General features: G+C 45.5%; 2 protein-coding genes across 2 annotated transcripts in view; both read right to left on the bottom strand.

The window, feature by feature from the left end:
- BEND5 (BEN domain containing 5) overlaps window positions 1-9,923 on the bottom strand; it is a 48,028-nt gene extending 38,105 nt beyond the window's left edge. Inside the window, exon 1 of the mRNA XM_070405081.1 lies at window positions 9,587-9,923. Coding sequence (XP_070261182.1) covers window positions 9,587-9,812 — 226 coding nt within the window. The 5' untranslated portion in view covers window positions 9,813-9,923. The remainder of the gene's footprint in view (window positions 1-9,586) is intronic.
- Window positions 1-19,504, bottom strand: part of AGBL4 (AGBL carboxypeptidase 4) — a 987,573-nt gene that overhangs the window by 193,950 nt on the left and 774,119 nt on the right. The gene's annotated exons all lie outside the window — the stretch shown is intronic.

Below are 19,504 nucleotides of genomic sequence, written 5' to 3' on the forward strand. Positions count from 1 at the left end.
GATGGCTTATCTAAGACAATAGCAGAGCCAGAATGTCACATCACATCTGCACCACATCAGGCCCTGTCCTTATCTAATTATCCTATAGCAACAAGAGAAAAATCACCAAGTTGCTGTAACTCCTTCAACTGAAGTAAAGGCTTATGTGTCAATATAACTTCTGAAGTGCCCACCTTTCTCCTAAGACCTCGCCTATATTCTAGGAGATTGCTGTGATGTATTCCCAAATTGAACTAAGCACTATACCAATATGATTTGATGCCAAACTCCTGAACTATACAGGCTGATCAAGGCCACTAAACTCTACATAAACCTTAAATACAGTCCCTACTCAAGGCCACGAAACATGGTAAAAGCTGCTCTTCAAAAATGTAGAAGAACTTGGTATTTTTTATCAATCTGAGAGGGACAAACATCCCACTAAACTGGGGTGATGGGGGCGGAGACATGGTAATAGCGAATAGTGTTTTAGAAAACAGGCAGGTGAACAGGAAACCCAGTGAGAGTCTGTTTCCAAAAGTGAAGTCCGCCCTGGAGAATGTGCTGTGTGCAGTTAAAATGGAAGATGCGCGGTCCTGACTCCCATTTTACATATAATCGTGCTGGATAATTAAAAGAATCCAACGTCGGGGAGTTTAATTTGGTGTGGGTTTGTTAGTTAGGAGGAAATTCTGAAAGGCTAAACATAAAATGTTTTATAAAGGTTTGGTCTTGTTTTAAAAATATCTACATGCGAGCTTAAAGTTTTTCATCTGTTCAAAAATCCTGTGAAGTCTTATGTTTGCATTAAAAACAGACAAGCCACAGAGAAGACACGCACACTGCATTCTCTGACCTATGATGCTTGTTTTTATAAAACCCAAGGCAGACAAAGTCTTCCAGTTTCCAGGACGGTATCTAGTCAAAAGAAGAGTTCCCTGCTGTGGTATAGTAGAAAGGAACCAGGAGACACTGGTTCCAGGCCTGGCTCTAACTCTGGGTGGCCCATCATTTCTTCTCTGTTTTCTTTTCTGTAAGACATAAGGACTAGGGTAGAACCTCAACAGCCCCTTCTAGCTGTGGGCCGCTAGCCAGCCACAGGGGCTTCTGGGTCTCTATCTTCTATGCAGTACAGGGTAAGAGCAAATGATCGAATCCCTCCCAGGGGGCCCACCTGAAGAAGAAATGTCCTGCTGAGGCCATGCAGAAAGGGATAAAAGGAAATGCTAACCAGATTTCAGCAGGCCACCTTGCTCTCACTGCCCCTGCCTCACTGACCTGGGCACAGGGCTGGGGCACAGACAAGCCCAGGAACCTCACCCTACTGGCTCCCTAGTAGGGAATCACTTTATCTAGCTACCATCATGTGGTTCACCAAGCTGTTGCCATGGTAATAAGTAGCACCAGCATAGAGGCACAGAGGGCAAAACATGGGGGGAGATGGTAAGCCTTCAATGGAAACACACAAAAGCTCAATTTTTAAACTAGTCTATTCCTTACATGTGCCTGTCCTGCCAGGTAACCCCTTTTCACAAAGATCAGGCCTATTGCCCAAAACTAGGCAAGCTGTTCTCTCAGGACTTCTTAGCCATTTCGTCCTTAACAGCTTCCTCTGTTTAATGAGTACCTACTATGTGCCAGGCACTTTTCCATGTTACCTTGCTAAATAACATAGTGGGCAAGGTGATTACTATCCCCATGTTACAGATGAGTACCTGGAACTCAGAGAAGGGAAGTAATTTCCCTAAGGACACACAGCTTATACGTAGCAAAGTCCTGATTTGAACCCAGACTGTCTGACTTCAAAGCCTATCTTATTTTGGCTAACATTTCCTCTTTGATACTCAAGCAAGTGACCTAGAGGTCATATAGTCAAATTCTCTCATAGGGCAGGGTTCTATTCCAGAATATTCCTGACCTACTTGCCACCTCTTGGTGATAGGGAGCTCATCATCATGCTGGGCTCCCTTTCCACTGCTTGTCCACTCTCTCTCTGCTGTTAGTACACTACTTCCATCAATGCCTATGAATTCCATTCTCTGGACTGAACTGCTTTCTGGACCCCAAAGAGGAGCTCTGATCCTTCCTCCACTGGGGCAAAGCTCAGCCATGGAAAACTCCCAAATTATCATTCCATGCAAAGCTTTTATTCTCTTCCTTAGATATATAGATGTTCTATCCTATGTCTCCCCAGTGAACTCTAAGGAAAAAGCAGTTGCAGTGTAGTTAAATAAAAGCAAGCCTAGATCTGGGAATCAGAGGCCTCCCTCCTCATTTGAGTTCCAGGACAGCCATCTCTCCTGTTTATCACCCATCCTTTGGCTGTTCCCTCCCAGCCATCTTCTTTGCTGAGCTCTTAAAAGCTGGTGTTCTGAGTTCTAACTGCATGCTCCTCTCTCCGCTCCCTCTCCCACTGTGACCCCGCCCATCCATGGCTAACAGCTTTCACATTGGATCTTCAGCCCAGTTTCACAGGGCCGTGCTGAACCTTGGGCCCACATGCCAAGTGATCTCCTGGAGTTTCTGCCCAGATGTCCTGTGGGTCCCTAAGATTCAACATGTCCTCAAATAAACTCATCCCCTCCCCTTCTAATCGACTACTCTCCTGGAGCTCCCCACGGAGGAACGGGAGCCCAATCACCACATCATCAGCACACACAGCAACAAACCAGTCAGTTCCCAAGTCCCATGGAAGGGAGTTAGAGCAGAATTAGGTAGACAGGGTAAGGGATGGAAGAAAGAAGAATCGTGGAGCTAGGTGAAACCACAAAATGTTTTGCAGAAAAACAGGGTGTTTTGAATCAAGGATGTTTTTCTTGCAAGTGCAAAATAAAATGTTGCACAAAGGCTAGGAACCAATCAGAGGGCAGCACAGATAGACAAAGAGCAGGCCGTCAGCAGATATAAGGCGAAGAGCAGAATGCTTCCGGGGCAACCCATTTGAATCCCCTCCCCGAGCGGGGAGCCTGTGTTTGTTTGTAATAAACTCCTGCCTTGTTTGAACTCCTCTGGCCCGTGGCTTTCATTTTTCAATTCCAGCTTCATTTTCCAATTCTGTGAGACATGACCCCGGGAAGAATTCCTGCTGGCTGGTTCCGGTATCACCATGGATTCGCCTTCCTTACTAAATCAGATCCACCTTGGTTTAGGTACCATCCTTTTTGACTGAGCAGGCTCACACTTCTCCATAAGCCTTGCCATGTGGGAAGACTTAGCCCACTGCCTGGCACCTGCAGCGCCCACTACACAGTACTGTACTTGAATAGCTCTCTTCTCGGGGATTACAAGAAGCCCCATCCCACAAGGATGTAGACAGAGAATGTGGAAACTCCGAGCACTGAGCCTGGAACCTGGGGAGCACTTAGTAAATGCTTAGTAAATTAGTCCGTAAAGGTGAAAAGCAATGGCTATTCTTCCTCCCGGGTTTCCCTCTGGTATGAGGGTGACTGCCTAGTATAACTCAATATCTGCAAACCTTAAAAGAACCAGAAAAAAACCTCTTCAGAGTATGCATGCTTTCCTGGTAAGCATTTTAAAGTGAAAAGTACACACCTCTTCTCTCTCTAAGGAGCTTATAAGACAAAGCAGGAAGGCACAATGGGGAAGGGACTTTATCTTGGAGTCAAAGATCTAAATTTGAATTCTACTTTTCCAGTGTGTCTTCAAAAATAAAAACGAGTTAAGTAATAAAACAGCACACACACAAAAAGAGCAAGACCCTAGCTTGCCTGGGGCATTTTCTCTTTCCTCCTGTGAACCAGAGCTCTGAAGTGCTCAGTAACACATACCATCTCATTGTAACAAGTATGTGGTTTCAGAACAAGACACATCACATCAGACCGAACCTTCAATGGTTAAGATTTCAGTAGGATCTGCAACAGATGACAGCAGGCAAGTTCCAATCTTTGCTCCAACATACATCAGTAGAATATGTCAAAACCTAAATTAAAAGTTTTCACTCGCTTTTTTAAAAAAATAAATCCTTTTGTTGGCAGTCTCCCACTGATGACATGCAACAATCTTTGCATATGAAATCGGCTTGTCCCCTGCTTCCCCGCTAACTTTGTAGACGTTCCAAAGCGTTTCTGGAGCAAGTGATCTATTTGGACCAACGATGCCAAGCTGGGACCTGAGCCCTGAATGAGCTAAAACTACCAAAGCAAGAAGAACGCGGCTTTGGAAGCTATTTCCCCCCAAGTGTGGGGTTTCTTCTAGTCGAGGGAGCGATAAAGAATATTGACTTTTTCCAGATGAACCAAGTTGCATGAAGCCTCAAAACCCCACTGCAAGTTTCTGTTCTGAAAAACAAGTTGCTGCTACAGAGGTTCCTGTGCCCCCTGCTCTTCCCAAGCAGGAAAAATGCACCTGTCTTCCCAAAGTCCCTGATTTCAACATGGACTGACTGGTGTGGACCACGTGCCGGGCAATGAGGACACAGGACAAAGCAGGCAGGCCCCAGGAGGAGGCTGGTAGGAGAAGAGAAGATCAGAATGGGCTTGAAAACCAGAAACTAAAACTGTCCTCTGGCTCAAAACTTGTCTTGAACTGTCTGCTTCATGAACAGTTCTTTTCCAGCTGCGGTGTGGCAGACAGGGACATCAACTACTTTACAAGGGAGACTGCTCAGTGGGGGCCTGGCACTGGGAGACCTGGGCTCCAAGACTGGCTTCATCATTTATTAACTGTCCACTGTAGGCAACATTCACCACTAACCAAACCAAGACTCAACATGCTAGGGTCCATAAGCAAGGAACAAGCAAAGAAAAGGAGAGCTCCGAAGAGGAGGGAGCCTCTTAGGAGGGGAGAGGGTAGCACAGGGAACACCCCTGAGCAATGCATTTTGACCACTCCTTCATCACAGCCCTCAGCTCAGCGCAGGAGACCCATGTCACATGTCTGCCTTCCCCACTGGAAGGTGAGCTCTGTGGGCAGAGGCCCCGTGTCAAACAATGATTAATCTATCCTGGTTGGCTCAAAGGAATGCCTGAGGGTGTGTTCTCAAAGTGGCACAACATACTGCAGACCTAGAGGCAGCGGGAAGGGTGGGTAGAGCTGGAGAAGTGAGGTGGGGCTGGGCTGGGCGCTGTGAAGGCCAGGCCAAGAAGCTGAAGGTTTACTCAGCAAGCAACAGGGAGCTGCTGAAGGCTCTAAGGGAAACAGCGAATTGACCAAAAGGCAATGTTTTAGATTATTCTGATAGCAATTTAGAAAATAGATTGGAGGCAAGGCTGTCAACTGAAGGCTGCTGCACTGGTTTAGATGAGTGAAAGCTGGTGCAGGCCGAGTGCAGGCAGGGCGAGTGAAGCTGGGAAGGGAAGCCCACTGAGACTTGGTCCCTTCTCCACATTCCCCCAGGGCCTGGCTTCACCTTTCTATAGCATGAGCCTGGAGTCCTCAGGCTACACACTCCCTGAGGGTAATGCGCTTTCTTCTTCATCCCTCTGCCCCTCACAGAAACCCTACAGAGCTGGGCAGGAAAAGTTAGCTGGTTTCCCCTCTGTCAATCCCAGTTACTCAGATGTGTTGGTGCATTGGTGCGTCTGCTTATTACAGCCCTGGGCCTGGCACACAGAAGGAATAAGGGGCACTTGACCACAAAAGGAATTTAGCACACCCAAATAATAACAACATAGCATAGGTGCGTAGAATTTTAAAATTCTGAGTCTAGGCCTGGCCAGTTGCTCAAAAGTTAGAGCACTGGCCCGCAGACTGAAGGATCCCATGTTCAATTCTAGTCAAGGGCACGTGCCTTGGTTGAAGGCTTGATCCCTGGCCCCCAGGGTCACATGCAGGAGGCAACCAATAGATGTGTCTCTCTCACATCAATGTTTCTCTCTGGTGTCTCTCCCCATCCCTTCCACTCTCTCTAAGAATCAATGGAAAAAAATATCCCATGGGTGAGAATTAACCACAACAACAACAAAACACCCACATACAAAGATTCTGAGTCTAGAAAAACCAGTGTTGGCCCTGTAAAGAACACAAAATTCAATAGCATGAGCCCCTAGTAGCAGGCTGGACTGCAGCTAGATAACAGTAAGCTCTCCAAATGGGTATCTCTGACTTTCACAACCTGTTTGGCAGATAAATAAGGATGAGTCAGGAGAGACCACAGTCCAAAGGTAAGCCAAGTCTTGAGTTATGTTGACTCTCCATGGAGAAGGCAAGCTCCTTTGAGATTTCCTTGGGAAAATGGCAACTGAAACAGGGAAGGCCAGGCGTGTGGGCCCTGCAGGACGGAGACTGGTAGGAGAAGAAGATCAGAATGGACTTGAAAACCAAACTAAAACTGTCCTCTGGCTCGAAACTTGTCTTGAACTGTCTGCTTCATGAACAGTTCTTCCACTCCTTTCACGCTTTTCCAGCTGCTGTGTGGCGGACAGGGACATCAACTACTTTACAAGGGAGACTGCTCAGTGGGGGCCGGGCACTGGGAGACCTGGGCTCCAATCTGGCTTTGTCATTAACTGTACACTGTAGGCAAGTCTCTGAGCCTCAGTGTCCTCATCTATAAAATGGAAATAATAATAGTGATCTCTACCAGCAGAGTCACAGGGAGAATTCCCAGATAATGAGCAGGCACATGGCAAGACTGTCAAAAAGGGTGGATTTGTTTTTTCCCCTTGAACTGAACTCACAGTTTGGCAAGAAAAGGGCTAGGCCCTAGGGTCTGACACACACTAAAACCACCGCGTAAAAGACCATGAGCGGGGAAAACAGAGCATTGGCTTTGACATTTCCTGAAGAAGAGGTACACTTGCAGGTGGCTCTGGGTTGGCCTGTGCCTGTGGTCGGCAAACTGCGGCTCTCGAGCCACATGCGGCTCTTTGGCCCCTTGAGTGTGGCTCTTCCACAAAATACCACGTGCGGACGCGCATACAGTGCGATTGAAACTTCGTGGCCCATGCGCAGAAGTTGGTTTTCAGCCTGGGCGAGTCTATTTTGAAGAAGTACTGTTGATATTTGGCTCTGTTGACTAATGAGTTTGCCGGCCACTGGCCTAGACCAATATTCAGTAAAGAAACACACTTGTCACCAAAAGCCATACAGTGGTCCCCAAACTGCCTCTGAAACCACGCTGCGGTGCCAGACAGGGTTCAATCACTTATGGCTAATTCACAAACATAAGGCAGTTCTGCTTCCCCCCTCGAGGGCTCACCTAGTCACATCCGGTGCCACAACACAGTGGTACTTACATCTGGGAGATGCAGAAGGAGAGCTCTTTAAGATGATGTCATTGCAAGCAGATCTCAGAGCCACCACATTCAAGTCAATTTGGGGTTTCAAGACACACAGGAGAGTTTTTCCTGCATAAATGAATTCCCAAACCCACCCTGGCCCTTCCCCTCAGGTCTGCAGCCAGGGCAGTGGGCTCCAATTTAAAAATTAGCCAGCTGATTGGGATTCAAAATGTGGTCTACCAACCTCAAGTTGTTGGTTTCTTTCTTTGTTCTTTCTCCTCCCAAGGAAAAAACAAACAAACAAACAAAAATGAAGAGCAGTCAGGAAAGTGCTTTGCAACTCACTTTGCTCAAACTGGCACCCTGCCTCTCCTCTGGATCTACTCTGCCAATTTCCAGGTGTTGCCTAGATATTTTTTAATAACCCCAGAGATTTACCAGCGTTCCAACTTGGAGGATGAATTGTCTCTGGATTCACGATTTATGGTCCTCAGACCAATAACTACATGTGTCTTACTTATGCAGACTTCCATTGATTTTTAAAATCAGAGTCAGTGGCCTAAGCCGCCTCTGAGTGGTGCCTGAAGAGCCAAGCGCAGGGTTAGTGTTTGCTGAATGAATAAATGGATGAATGAACACTCTCACCGAGGAAAACAGCTCTTACTAACAGGCACACATACCCCCGACTCTGACCCGCATCACTTCCCCTGTCCCCAGGCCCTTCCTACTGCAGCCACCGAGAAGCAAGCTTTCTTTGCTTTTAGCCAAAGGGAAGCTAAGGTTACAACCTAGTTACAACTTCCTCAGGTCTATACTCTTGGGGAATTAGCTCCTAATCCCTTCCCTCAGGTAATTAAAAGCAAGTAAACAGACAAAATAAAACTTAATCAGCCACAAAGGTTTCCCTTTTCTACACACTTCCCCTCATTCTGCTTTTCTGGCCTCAGGTATCCCCAGGTGTTGTGAGTGGATCTACACCCCTGTGCCCCAGATTTGTGGGGAGATGGTGAGGATAGTCTGTCAAAAGGGCCCTGACCAATTAGTTTCCAGTTTTGCTCCCCTCCTCAACGCCTGCAAACCTCCTTCCCAGAGGCAACAGGAGCTGGTGGGAAGGAACAACTCAGGAGCCAGAGCTAGAATCTGCTGCTAATTGGCCTTGGGACCCTGGGCAAGTCACTTCTCTGTTTGGGGCCAGTTTCCTTATCTGTCAAATTTAAATGTGATGTACGCTGGACTCATCTGTTAGGCTAAATGTGAGAAGGCAAAGGAAGTTGGAAAATATAGGAAAGGTCTCAAACCTACAAAATACTAGCAATATCTTCATTCAGTTCCTAACTTCTGGTTTTCCCTTCTAAGTGGAGGGTGGCTTACGTTCTCTGCCTACTCAAAGGTACACACTCCTTACCAGCAACAGTTAAAAGGCTGAACCCCAAAACAGAAGTGATACTTCCCTTTTCCTCTCCCGTCTATGCCCAGGCCTCTAACAATTAGCTGGGGAAGAGCCTCCGCTGCTGCCTTCTCTTCACAAAGGGAAAGGTGCTTAGCATGGCAGAACGAACTTGGGGTAGGAGGCTGAAGTGGCAGTTTCTTGTGCGATCACTACTGAATCTCAGTATCCTCATCTGTCGCGTGGGAATGAAGCCACCTGCCTTGTCTATTGTGCAGGACCCTGGGGAAGCAGGAATGGGAGGCCCACGTCTTACCCTGACCTAGAATTGCTTTCCTGGCCATGGGCTCTCATCAGGGAGATTCAAAAGGCGTGTGGAGGCTGAGGGATGCTGAGGGCCACTATCTTCTTATCTCCACCACCTGTCCAGGGAGAGGCCCAGGAGAGTGGTGCCCAGTGACCAAGGCCTCCTTATCCCGTCCAATGATGGCCCGGACTGGACAAAGGTGTCATACCTTCCCTCTGTGAAGAGGGACTCCCACCTGGAAGAGTCTGACAGTATCCACCTTGCTTCCTCATTCCCAGGAGGTAGCAAGGGCCTTAAGGGAAGGGAGGCAGAGAGCTAGAAAACTTAAGGAGACCGAGGAGCAGAGAGAAGGAACTGGGTGAGAGGTAAAGAGAAGGGGAGAGACAGAGAAATGAACGCACAGACCAGCGGGGAGAGAAAGGGAAAGTGAAGAGCCAGCAGAATAGAAACAGAAAGGAGGACAGACCCAGAGAGATGAAGACAGACTGACAGCGCGGGAGTGTCGGGAGGCGGGGAAGACAAAGGGGACCATCCGGTATTTTTAACTGGTCTGGCCTTTTAGAGACACCCTGTCCCCCAAAGAAAAGCCTCAGGGTCAGGAGGAGGAGGCTTGAGCGAGCAGCGGCTCACCCCGACCTCCGGTCTCCGTCCCGGCGCCCGGCCCCCTCCCCGTCCGCCTCCCCGTCCCGGCCCCCGCCCGGGTCCCACCGTCCCCCCTGCCCGTTCGCTCACCTGCCAGCGCCAGGATCTGGGCCTTGTGCAGCAGCAGCGCACCCCAGTCGCGAGGGGCGCGCGGGGGGCTCTCAGGCCCGGCGCCCAGCTCCTCCGGGCCCCGGTACACGGCGTACACCTTCTGGTTGTCAAAATCCAGACGCGAGCGGGGGCTGAAGTCGCGCACGCACGACACGGGCAGCGCGTAGCAGACGTTGTCCTCCAGGAACCGCACAAAGGCGTACATGGTGGGCGCGGGGGCGGGCCCGGCCGCACGGAGGTGGGGACCCGGCGGGCGCGAGCCGCGCAGCCGGGCCGGGGGCGGGGGCGGCTCCCCGGGCCGGGGGTCCCCCCACTGTTATTGTTCCTGAAAGCTCCGCTCTGCCAATCGGCTGCTCTGGCCTGGGCGCGGAAAAGAGAGGGAGGGGAAAGGGGGCGGGGGGCTGACGAGGGGGTTTGGAAGCGCACTGCCACTCGCGAAGTCAGACCCGAGCAATCACAGCCGGAGTGCGTTTCGAGTAGGGAGGGGGAAAAAGCAGAGATGGTATTGCAATAATAATAATTAATAATAATTAATAATAATAATGGCATTTGCAGAAAAGAATGCATTGACTAAAAGTCTTGTTGGGGAAGGATTATATGGCTTCAACAATCGCACTGCAAAACAAATTGCACTACAACAAAAATCAGCATTGCAAAGCAGAGGCGAGACTGCGAGGGAATGAATGTGGCTGTGGCGCAGGGGGCAATCCTGTTTGGATCCCTAACTGTAAACTTGCACTTGCAACGGAGCAGAATTTTAGTGTTTCAAATAATTTTAGCCACTCCTCTCAGCCCTTATAGTTCACTTTTTTTTTTTCTTTCTTTCTTTTCCTTCTTTTTTTCCCCAAAACTGCCAGCTCCTGCGGTGGGGAGGGTCAGTTCGCCAGAAAAGTTCCCCAGAGCTGCCAAACTAGTTCTGACCAGTACTGGGGCTTATCTGGGATTTCCAGTTGGACCAGCTGGCTGGTGTAGCCAAAGGTCTGTTGAGGGCTGCTCTCAGCCACGGCCGCAGGGTAGGGGTGGGGTGGGGTGGGGGGGCTCTGTAGTCTCCCTCCATCGGAGCACCCCTCTCTGAACTGGGCGGGACCAGTTGGAATGAAGTGGGAAGTGCAGGGGTGTTCTGAGGAAGGCAAGACCAGGGCTGGCTGGCATTTCTGGAGCACCTTGAAAAGTTCAGGAATGGGACTCTGGAATAGCAGTCCGAGGTCTGTCCCTACTACCACAGGCCTAAGAGATCCTGGAGGGTTTTGGGTCTTCCCAGTCAGGCCATGGACACCAGCTGAAAGAGGGCGACTGGGAACCCCATCTCACATCAAAGGGCGTCAGCACCCTCACACTGGTGCCTCTGCGAGGGTGGATTTTGTATCACACATGGCTACGTATCTCCCCAGATAAATCAGTGCCCAGCTCAGACCTGGCACTTGGTAGGGACTCGCTGAGATTGGGGGGATGATAATAAATAGAACTCAAGTTAGACATTGTATCAGAACCTGAGTTTCAGTGTTGGATTCCTGTGCCAAAATCAGGTCACTGTATGAATAATACACCTTTCCTGTCCTCAAAACCCAAAAATCTGGTCGGGGAGTATTAAGTATTTATGTTATAGTGAGGAAAGTGTTCTCATAGAGGAATGCTTAATGGCAATGGCAGCTCAATTAATATATATATATATATATATATAATATATATATAAATTATATATATATAATTAATATATATATATATTATATATATATATATATATATAAATTCATCTTAATAAACTCAACCTATAAAAATAAATGCACCAAAACGTTGTTTCTTAATAGTGGTGGGTGGCTTTACTTTCTTTTGTGTTTTATACTTATACATTTATATTTATTTTCCACAGTAAGCAGGTATGACTTTATAATCAGAAATCATTAAACATTACTCTTTTAAAAGCGCTGTGCTCACATATGCCGAAACCGGTTTGGCTCAGTGGATAGAGCGTCGGCCTGCGGACTGAAAGGTCCCAGGTTCGATTCCGGTCAAGGGCATGTACCTGGGTTGCGGGCACATCCCCAGTAGGAGATGTGCAGGAGGCAGCTGATCGATGTTTCTCTCTCATCGATGTTTCTAACTCTCTATCTCTCTCCCTTCCTCTCTGTAAAAAATCAATAAAATATATTTAAAAAAAAAAAAAAAAAAAAAAAAAAAAAAAAAAAGCGCTGTGCTCACATTTAAGATCAAATATACTAATGATGAAGTAGAAAAACCAAAACCCCAAATTACCTTACTGTGATTTAGGAAATACATTATACAGATGAACCCCATCAACACACACCTCCCAGATCCAAATGTACAGGTCAAGCTCCTTTAACCAAGCCCTGGTGTGTATGTGGTGCCCATCAGACATGTTCATGAGTTGTCCTGATGCAGATGTTGGCCTTATGTTGCCCCACACACTTGTGGTAAAAAGAAGGCCACTCTATTGTTTCAGCAGATTTATCTTCGTAATTATTATTTCTTTGGACTGATCTTAACTGAGTTTTTATTTTAATAATACACTCCTATGGTCATCAAGGGGAAGTAATGTATAGCAGGACTTCTGACAATTCACAAGATGGATCATGCAGAGTTGGCCATATTTAATGAAAGTCCCTGAAGCTCCAACCTATGCTTGCAATGTAATTTCAAGCAGCACCATGCCCAACCGCCTATCCCATCTAAATGAGGGTGACCCCTAAATATGTTACCGGTCTCATCTCCAACCACCTTCCTGGACACAGCACGCCCCAGACACCTTAACCTATTTGACATTTCCCACGCTAGCTTGTTTTATGAGGTCCCAAGCCTTTGTGCTTGCTCTGCCCGCATCCTGGGAAGCATTTCCTCCTGGAGTGCACAGTGACCTCAACGTCCCCTGAAGACCAGCTCAAATGCCATCTTCGCTGTGAAGCCTTCTTTAACCACAGCCTCTCCTCAAGCACAGGCGGTCTTTTTCTACTAACTTGTCCCACAACCTTTTATCGTCCCTCATTGGCATGAGCTCTTTGAGAGGTGACAAAAAGGCTGAATAACTTTAACATCCCAGGTTCCTTGCACAGGGCTGGGGAGTAAATGCTTATAGAACAAATGCATTAAATAAAGACACAGAGAGCACACATCGGAAACCTTTTGCATGGTTTCTTCTGAAACTCCGTCCCTTTCGGAGTTGGAGCGTAATCCCAGTGACCACAGGACAGAACGCCGATTCCACTCCTTGTAAGACAGGCACATTCATGAACGCAATAAATACCACTGCACCCTCAAGTTCAAACAAATTCCCCACCCGAGTCAGTGTAAATAATTCTCACAAGGAGGCAGTTCCATTTCCCAAGAACCCAGAAAGAAAAGAACAAACAATAAAATGAATGCCAGCAGAGTAAACACATACTCAAATACGTTTTGCATGTAGGTGCGTAGAATGGATTTTAGAGAAGAAATGACAGGTACAGGATACTCCAAGAAACACCCTTGGGCAGCCTCAGAGCAACCAAAAGAGTTTCTGTTTCCTGGGTGACTCTCACAGTCAGTCTGTTAACATAGCTTCATGGAGAACCTACTAAGTGCTTCCTCTGCCTTAGTGAAAACCATCAGAGTACCTCTTTGATCTAGAGCCCACAGCCCCAGGCTTTACACGTACCAGAAACTCAAGATGTTGGTGATTCATTGATTGGCAAGTAAAGACAGTTCAAAAGAACAGATTTCAGAGGTGGTTAAAAATGTCAATTTCAACCAAATTGTAGTTGAATCCTCTCTTTAATACCCCTGCCAAATGGCCATCCAGGTTCCTCTGATAGAGTTCTAATGTCAGGAAGTTTACTGCCACCTCTTAACTTTTGGAAACTACTGATTGATGGTTGGAAGGGCCTTTCTTAGTTACACTGAGGTGGAATCTTACATCTCGTAGCTGCCAGACGAGGTTCACCACCAAGAGTCTCATGTCAGCCCTTCAGATATGGGAAAACTTGGGATCCTCTCTCCTTAGGAACTTTTTTTTTTTTTTCATCCTTACCGGAAGAGTGAGGATATTTTTTTCCATTGCTTTTTAGAGAGAATGGAAGGGAGCGGGGAAGGGGGGGGGGGGGGAGAGAGAGAGAGAGAGAAAGAGAGAGAGAGAGAGAGATATTAACGTGAGAGAGACACATAGATTGGTTGCCTCCTGTTCACACCCTGACTGGGGCAGAGATTGAACCTACAACAGAGGTATTGCCCTTGACCAGGCTCTTTCCTTAAGATCTTGTCTATTTTCTGCCCAGACATTTTCACATCCTTCACCTTCACCTCTCTCATATGACCTGGATTCAGTGATGATAACTGTGGTAACTACTTTTCCTCCAAAGCATTCTATAAACCTTGCATGCCAGGCACCAAGATCTCAATTAATTTCACACCGAACCCTTGAAATAGGTCTCAACCCCATGACAGAGTTAAGAAAACTGGACTCTCAGGACTTATGGCAAAGCAGATTGACTCTGGGGAGTCCTGGGAGGTCTGAGGTCATATTTGAGAGCTTGTTTGGAGGTTCTAGCAGGGGAGTGCAACTACTCATATACCTTTGACTGAAGATCCGTGTGGTCCTCTCCTGGGGGGCGGGGGGGAGGTCATCCGCTTCAACAGAGTGCACAGCTTCAGGAGAGATGCACATGGGTGAGGGAGGAAGGGGAAGCTCACCTAGCCAGCCAGATCAGGCTAATCAACCCTGGCGACAATGGGGTGACAGATGTCGAAGCCAGATCATCCTCACATCCCATATTTGCACTTAGACAGACTTAGCCATGTGAAGGAAGGCTTAGAGGGGAGGCAAAACTGGGGAGTGGGAGGACTATGGAGACTGACTGTGCTCTCCCTGGCCCTCCCCTAACTCCCTCTTTCTGTGGACCAAATGTGCTTTGCCTCTCATCCAAGTTATTTTAATGGAGCAGAAAATGTACACATCTGGGGCAGCTTTGCAACTGCAACTCTATTGTGCTTTCCTGTTGTGTTTTGCAGAGCCTTGGGTTAATGTCAAGCTCCTTCGGTTCAGCCAGCTGAAGCATGTTCAGTGGCAGCAGCGGGACTTGTGTTTCATATTACTGCATGGAATTCTCAATGTACTTTGCAAAACTATTTTAAGGAGACCTGGGTTCTGTGCATTTTTAAAGCAATTGGAGCGTGTCTTTTCAACCTCTCTGCTAATGATTGACCACATTTTTTCATGATTTTGCTTTTTTGTGCCCTGTGATATTTAATTTGACTTTTCAAGTATTTGCTTTTAATTTTTTTTTTTAAATTTGCTCAGAAAAGTAACTTGTGCAATAATCTCAGGACCACTGTCTTCTTGGGTGAGTTTAAGGAAGACATGTTGTTACATGGTTAGGAGGATCTAGGACTGTTGGGAGGCCCCTGGTAGGCATTACTCTGAGCTGGATGCTATCAATCCAAAGCTGAGGCATCAACCGAGTGCATCCATGTGGTCCCCTGATCATGAAGTCTGGCTAAGTCTGGTTGTGGGACTTTGGGCAGGGGAAGAAAAGAGTAGTAAAAAAGGAAGAAGGCAGGAAAGAAGAAGTTGTATGTTGAATACAGGCTCAGAGGCCAGTGCATATCACCTGGAGTTAGAGGGAGTGCTGGCTGGCCATGCATGTGACAGCTTGGAGGCCTAAAGTAATGGGGGCTTTGGACTCAGACCAGGGCTTCAATCATGACTTTGCCTCATCTTTGCTGTGACTTCAGGCAAGACAGTTCACCTCCTTGAGTCTCAGTTTTCTTACCTGTAAAATGGGGATATTGAAACATATCTTCTGAAGGTGTTGTAAGAATCGGGGCAGAAGTTTTTGACCCTCCCTGAGTATCAGATCACCACAGCTTAAAACATAATCCACTCTGTTGAGCAACTCTGAGTTAGAAGGTTTTAAGGTAACATGCTAGTCATATAGGAAATGCTTGACAAGGCATAGATATTATTATTTTCAGGGAAAATACACAGGGCCCTGAAATGACTCTGAAGGACAATTTCTTCATCTCAAATATGACATAATAATGTGAAATGAAGACAGTGTATTGTAATGTTAGGCCCTGGATCCGAATCCTGGCCCAATAAGCAAGACCTATCCTTAATAAGTTCGCAGCCACAGACAAGTCTTTTAATCTCTCTAAGACTCACTTTCTTCAAGGGAATCTTAATACATATGACTTCATAGGGTTGTTCTGAGGATTAAATGAAATAATCCATGTAAAATGCTTGCTTGGCATAGTAACTAACACATGGTGAGTCCTCAATAAATGATAGTTGCTATTATTGTTGTTATCATGATTATTATAGTTATTATTAGGAGAACTCTTTTTTTTTTTTTTTTTTTTTTTTTTTTAACCACTACCCTCCCTTACCCCCCAGTGTCTTATGTCCATTAGTTATGCTTATATGCATGCATACAAGTCCTTCGGTTGATCTCTTACTCCCCTCCCTCCTGCCCCCCAACTCTCTCTGGCCTTCCCACTGCAGTTTGACAATCAGTTTGAGGCAGCTCTGCCTCTGTATCTATTATTGTTCAAAAGTTTGTAATGGTCTTTATTATCCATGAATGAGTGAGATCATGTGGTATTTTTCCTTCATTGACTGGCTTGTTTCACTTAGCATAATGCTCTCCAGTTCCATCCATGATGTTGCAAATGGTAGGAGTTCCTTCTTTTTAACAGCAGCATAGTATTCCATCGTGTAGATGTACCACAGTTTTCTAATCCATTCATCTACTGATGGGCACTTAGGCTGTTTCCAGATCTTAGCTATGGTGAATTGTGCTGCTATGAACATCTGGGTGCATATATCCTTTCTGATAGGTGTTTCTGGTTTCTTGGGATATATTCCTAGTAGTGGGATCACAGGGTCAAATGGGAGTTCCATTTCCAATTTTTTGAGGAACCTCCATACTGCCTTCCATAGTGGCTGCACCAGTCTGCATTCCCACCAGCAGTGCACAAGTGTTCCTTTTTCTCCACATCCTCTCCAGCACTTGTCGTTTGTTGATTTGTTGATGATGGCCATTCTGACAGGTGTGAGATGGTACCTCATTGTTGTTTTGATTTGCATCTCTCGGATGATTAGTGACTTTGAGCATGTTTTCATATGTCTCTTGGCTTTCTGAATGTCCTCTTTTGAAAGGTGTCTATTTAGATCCTTTGCCCATTTTTTGATTGGATTGTTTATCTTCTTTTTGTTAAGTTGTATGAGTTCCCTATAAATTTTGGAGATTAAGCCCTTATCAGATATGACGTTGGCAAATATGTTTTCCCACGAGGTGGGTTTTCTTGTTGTTTTGTTGATGGTTTCTTTTGCTGTGCAGAAGCTTTTTATTTTGATGTAGTCCCATTTGTTCAGTTTCTCTTTAGTTTCAACTGCCCTAGGAGCTGTATCAGTGAAGAAATTGTTTTGGCATATGTCTGAGATTTTGTTGCCTTTGTATTCTTCTAGAATTTTTATGGTTTCCTGTCGTACATTTAAGTCCTTTATCCATTTTGAGTTTATTCTTGTGTATGGTGTAAGTTGGTGGTCTAGTTTCATTTTCTTGCATATGTCTGTCCAATTTTCCCAACACCATTTATTGAAGAGACTATCTTGGCTCCATTGTATGTTCATGCCTCCTTTGTCAAAAATTAATTGAGCATATTGGTTCGGGCTAATTTCTGGACTCTCTATTCTATTCCACTGATCTATATGTCTGTTCTTGTGCCAGTACCAGGCAGTTTTGAGAACAGTGGCTTTGTAATACAGCTTGATATCTGGCATTGAGATCCCACCTACTTTGTTCTTTCTCAGGATCGTTGCAGCTATTCGGGGTCTTTTTTTATTCCAGATGAATTTTTGGAGAGTTCGTTCTAGATCTTTGAAGAAGGCCATTGGTATTTTAATGGGAAGTGCGTTGAATGTATAGATTGCTTTGGGTAGTATGGACATTTTAATGATGTTGATTCTACCAATCCAAGAACATGGTATGTTCTTCCATCTGTTTATGTCTTCCTCTATCTCTTTTTTCAACGTCCTGTAGTTTTCTGAGTAGGGGTCTTTAACCTCTTTAGTTAAGTTTATTCCTAGGTATCTTAATTTTTTTGGTGCGATGGTAAATGGGATTGTTTTTCTGATCTCCCTTTCTGAAAGTTCACTGTTGGTGTATAGAAATGCCTCAGATTTCTTGGGGTTAATTTTGTATCCTGCTACATTGCCAAATTCATGTATTAAGTCTAGTAGCTTTTTGATGGAGTCTCTAGGGTTTTGTATGTATAATATCATGTCATCTGCAAATAAGGACAGTTTTACTTCCTCTTTTCCAATTTGGATGCCTTTTATTCCTTCTTCTTGCCTAATTGCAATGGCTAATACTTCCAGTACTATGTTGAACAGGAGTGGTGAGAGTGGGCATCCCTGTCTTGTTCCTGTTCTTAGGGGAAATGGTGTTAGTTTTTGTCCATTGAGTATGATGTTGGCTGTGGGCCTGTCATATATGGCTTTTATTATGTTGAGGTATGATCCTTCTATTCCCACCTTTCTGAGAGTTTTTATCAAAAATGGGTGTTGGATTTTGTCGAATGCTTTTTCTGCATCAATTGATATGACCATGTGGTTTTTTTCTTTCAATTTGTTTATGTGATGTATCACATTTATTGATTTACGGATGTTGTACCATCCTTGCATCTCTGGGATGAATCCTACTTGGTCATGGTGTATGATCCTTCTGATGTACTGCTGGATCCGATTTGCTAAGATTTTGTTGAGGATTTTGGCATCTATGTTCATGAGGGATATTGGCCTGTAATTCTCTTTCATTGTGATGTCTTTACCTGGTTTTGGTATTAGGGTGATGCTGGCTTCATAGAATGAGCTTGGAAGCGTTCCTTCCTCTTGAATTTTTTGTAGTAGTCTGAGGAGGGTAGGTTTTAGTTCTTCCTTGAATGTTTGGTAGAACTCCCCTGTGAAGCCGTCTGGCCCTGGGCTTTTGTTTGCTGGAAGCTTTCTGATGACTGCTTCAATTTCTTCCATAGTTATTGGCCTATTGAGGTTTTTAGATTCTTCCTGATTGAGTTTTGGAATGTTGTATTTTTCTAGGAATTTGTCCATTTCCTCCAGGTTGTCCAGTTTGTTGGAGTAGAGTTGCTCGTAGTATTGTTTAACAATCATTTGTATTTCTGTGGGGTCTGTTGTTATTTCGCCTCTATCATTTCTGATTTGGTTTATTTGGGACCTCTCTCTTTGCTTCTTGGTGAGCCTGGCTAGGGGTTTGTCAATCTTGTTTATCCTTTCAAAGAACCAGCTCTTGGTTTCATTGATTTTCTGTATTGTTTTTTTGGTCTCTATTTCATTGATTTCTGCTCTAATCTTTATTATCTCCTTCCTTCTGCTCACTCTGGGGTTTTCTTGTTGCTCTCTTTCTAATTCTTTGAGTTGTAGAGTTAGATGATTGACTACCATTTTTTCTTGTTTTTTGAGATAGGCCTGTAGAGCTATAAACTTCCCTCTCAGGACTGCTTTCATTGTGTCCCAGAGGTTTTGGATTGTTGTGTTTTCATTGTCATTAGTGTCCAGGATGTTTTTAATTTCTTCTTTGATGTCATCGGTAACCCAATCAATATTTAATAACATGCTATTCAGCTTCCAAGTGTTTGAGTATTTTGGGTTGTTTTTATTGTAGTTTATTTCTAACATTATGCCATCGTGGTCTGTGAAGAAACTTTTTATGATTTCAATCTTCTTGAATTTGTGGAGACTTTGCTTGTGACCCAATATGTGGTCTATTTTTGAATATGTCCCATGAGCACCTGAGAGGAATGTATATTCCGCAGCTGTGGGGTGAAGTGTTCTGAAGATGTCAATTAAGTCCATCTGATCTAGTGAGTCATTTAGGATTGCTGTTTCTTTGCTGA

The sequence above is a fragment of the Myotis yumanensis genome, unplaced genomic scaffold (assembly GCF_028538775.1).
Source record: "Myotis yumanensis isolate MYYU_CA2020_CCGP unplaced genomic scaffold, mMyoYum1.0.hap1 SCAF_2, whole genome shotgun sequence".
Classification (NCBI taxonomy): Eukaryota; Metazoa; Chordata; class Mammalia; order Chiroptera; family Vespertilionidae; genus Myotis; species Myotis yumanensis.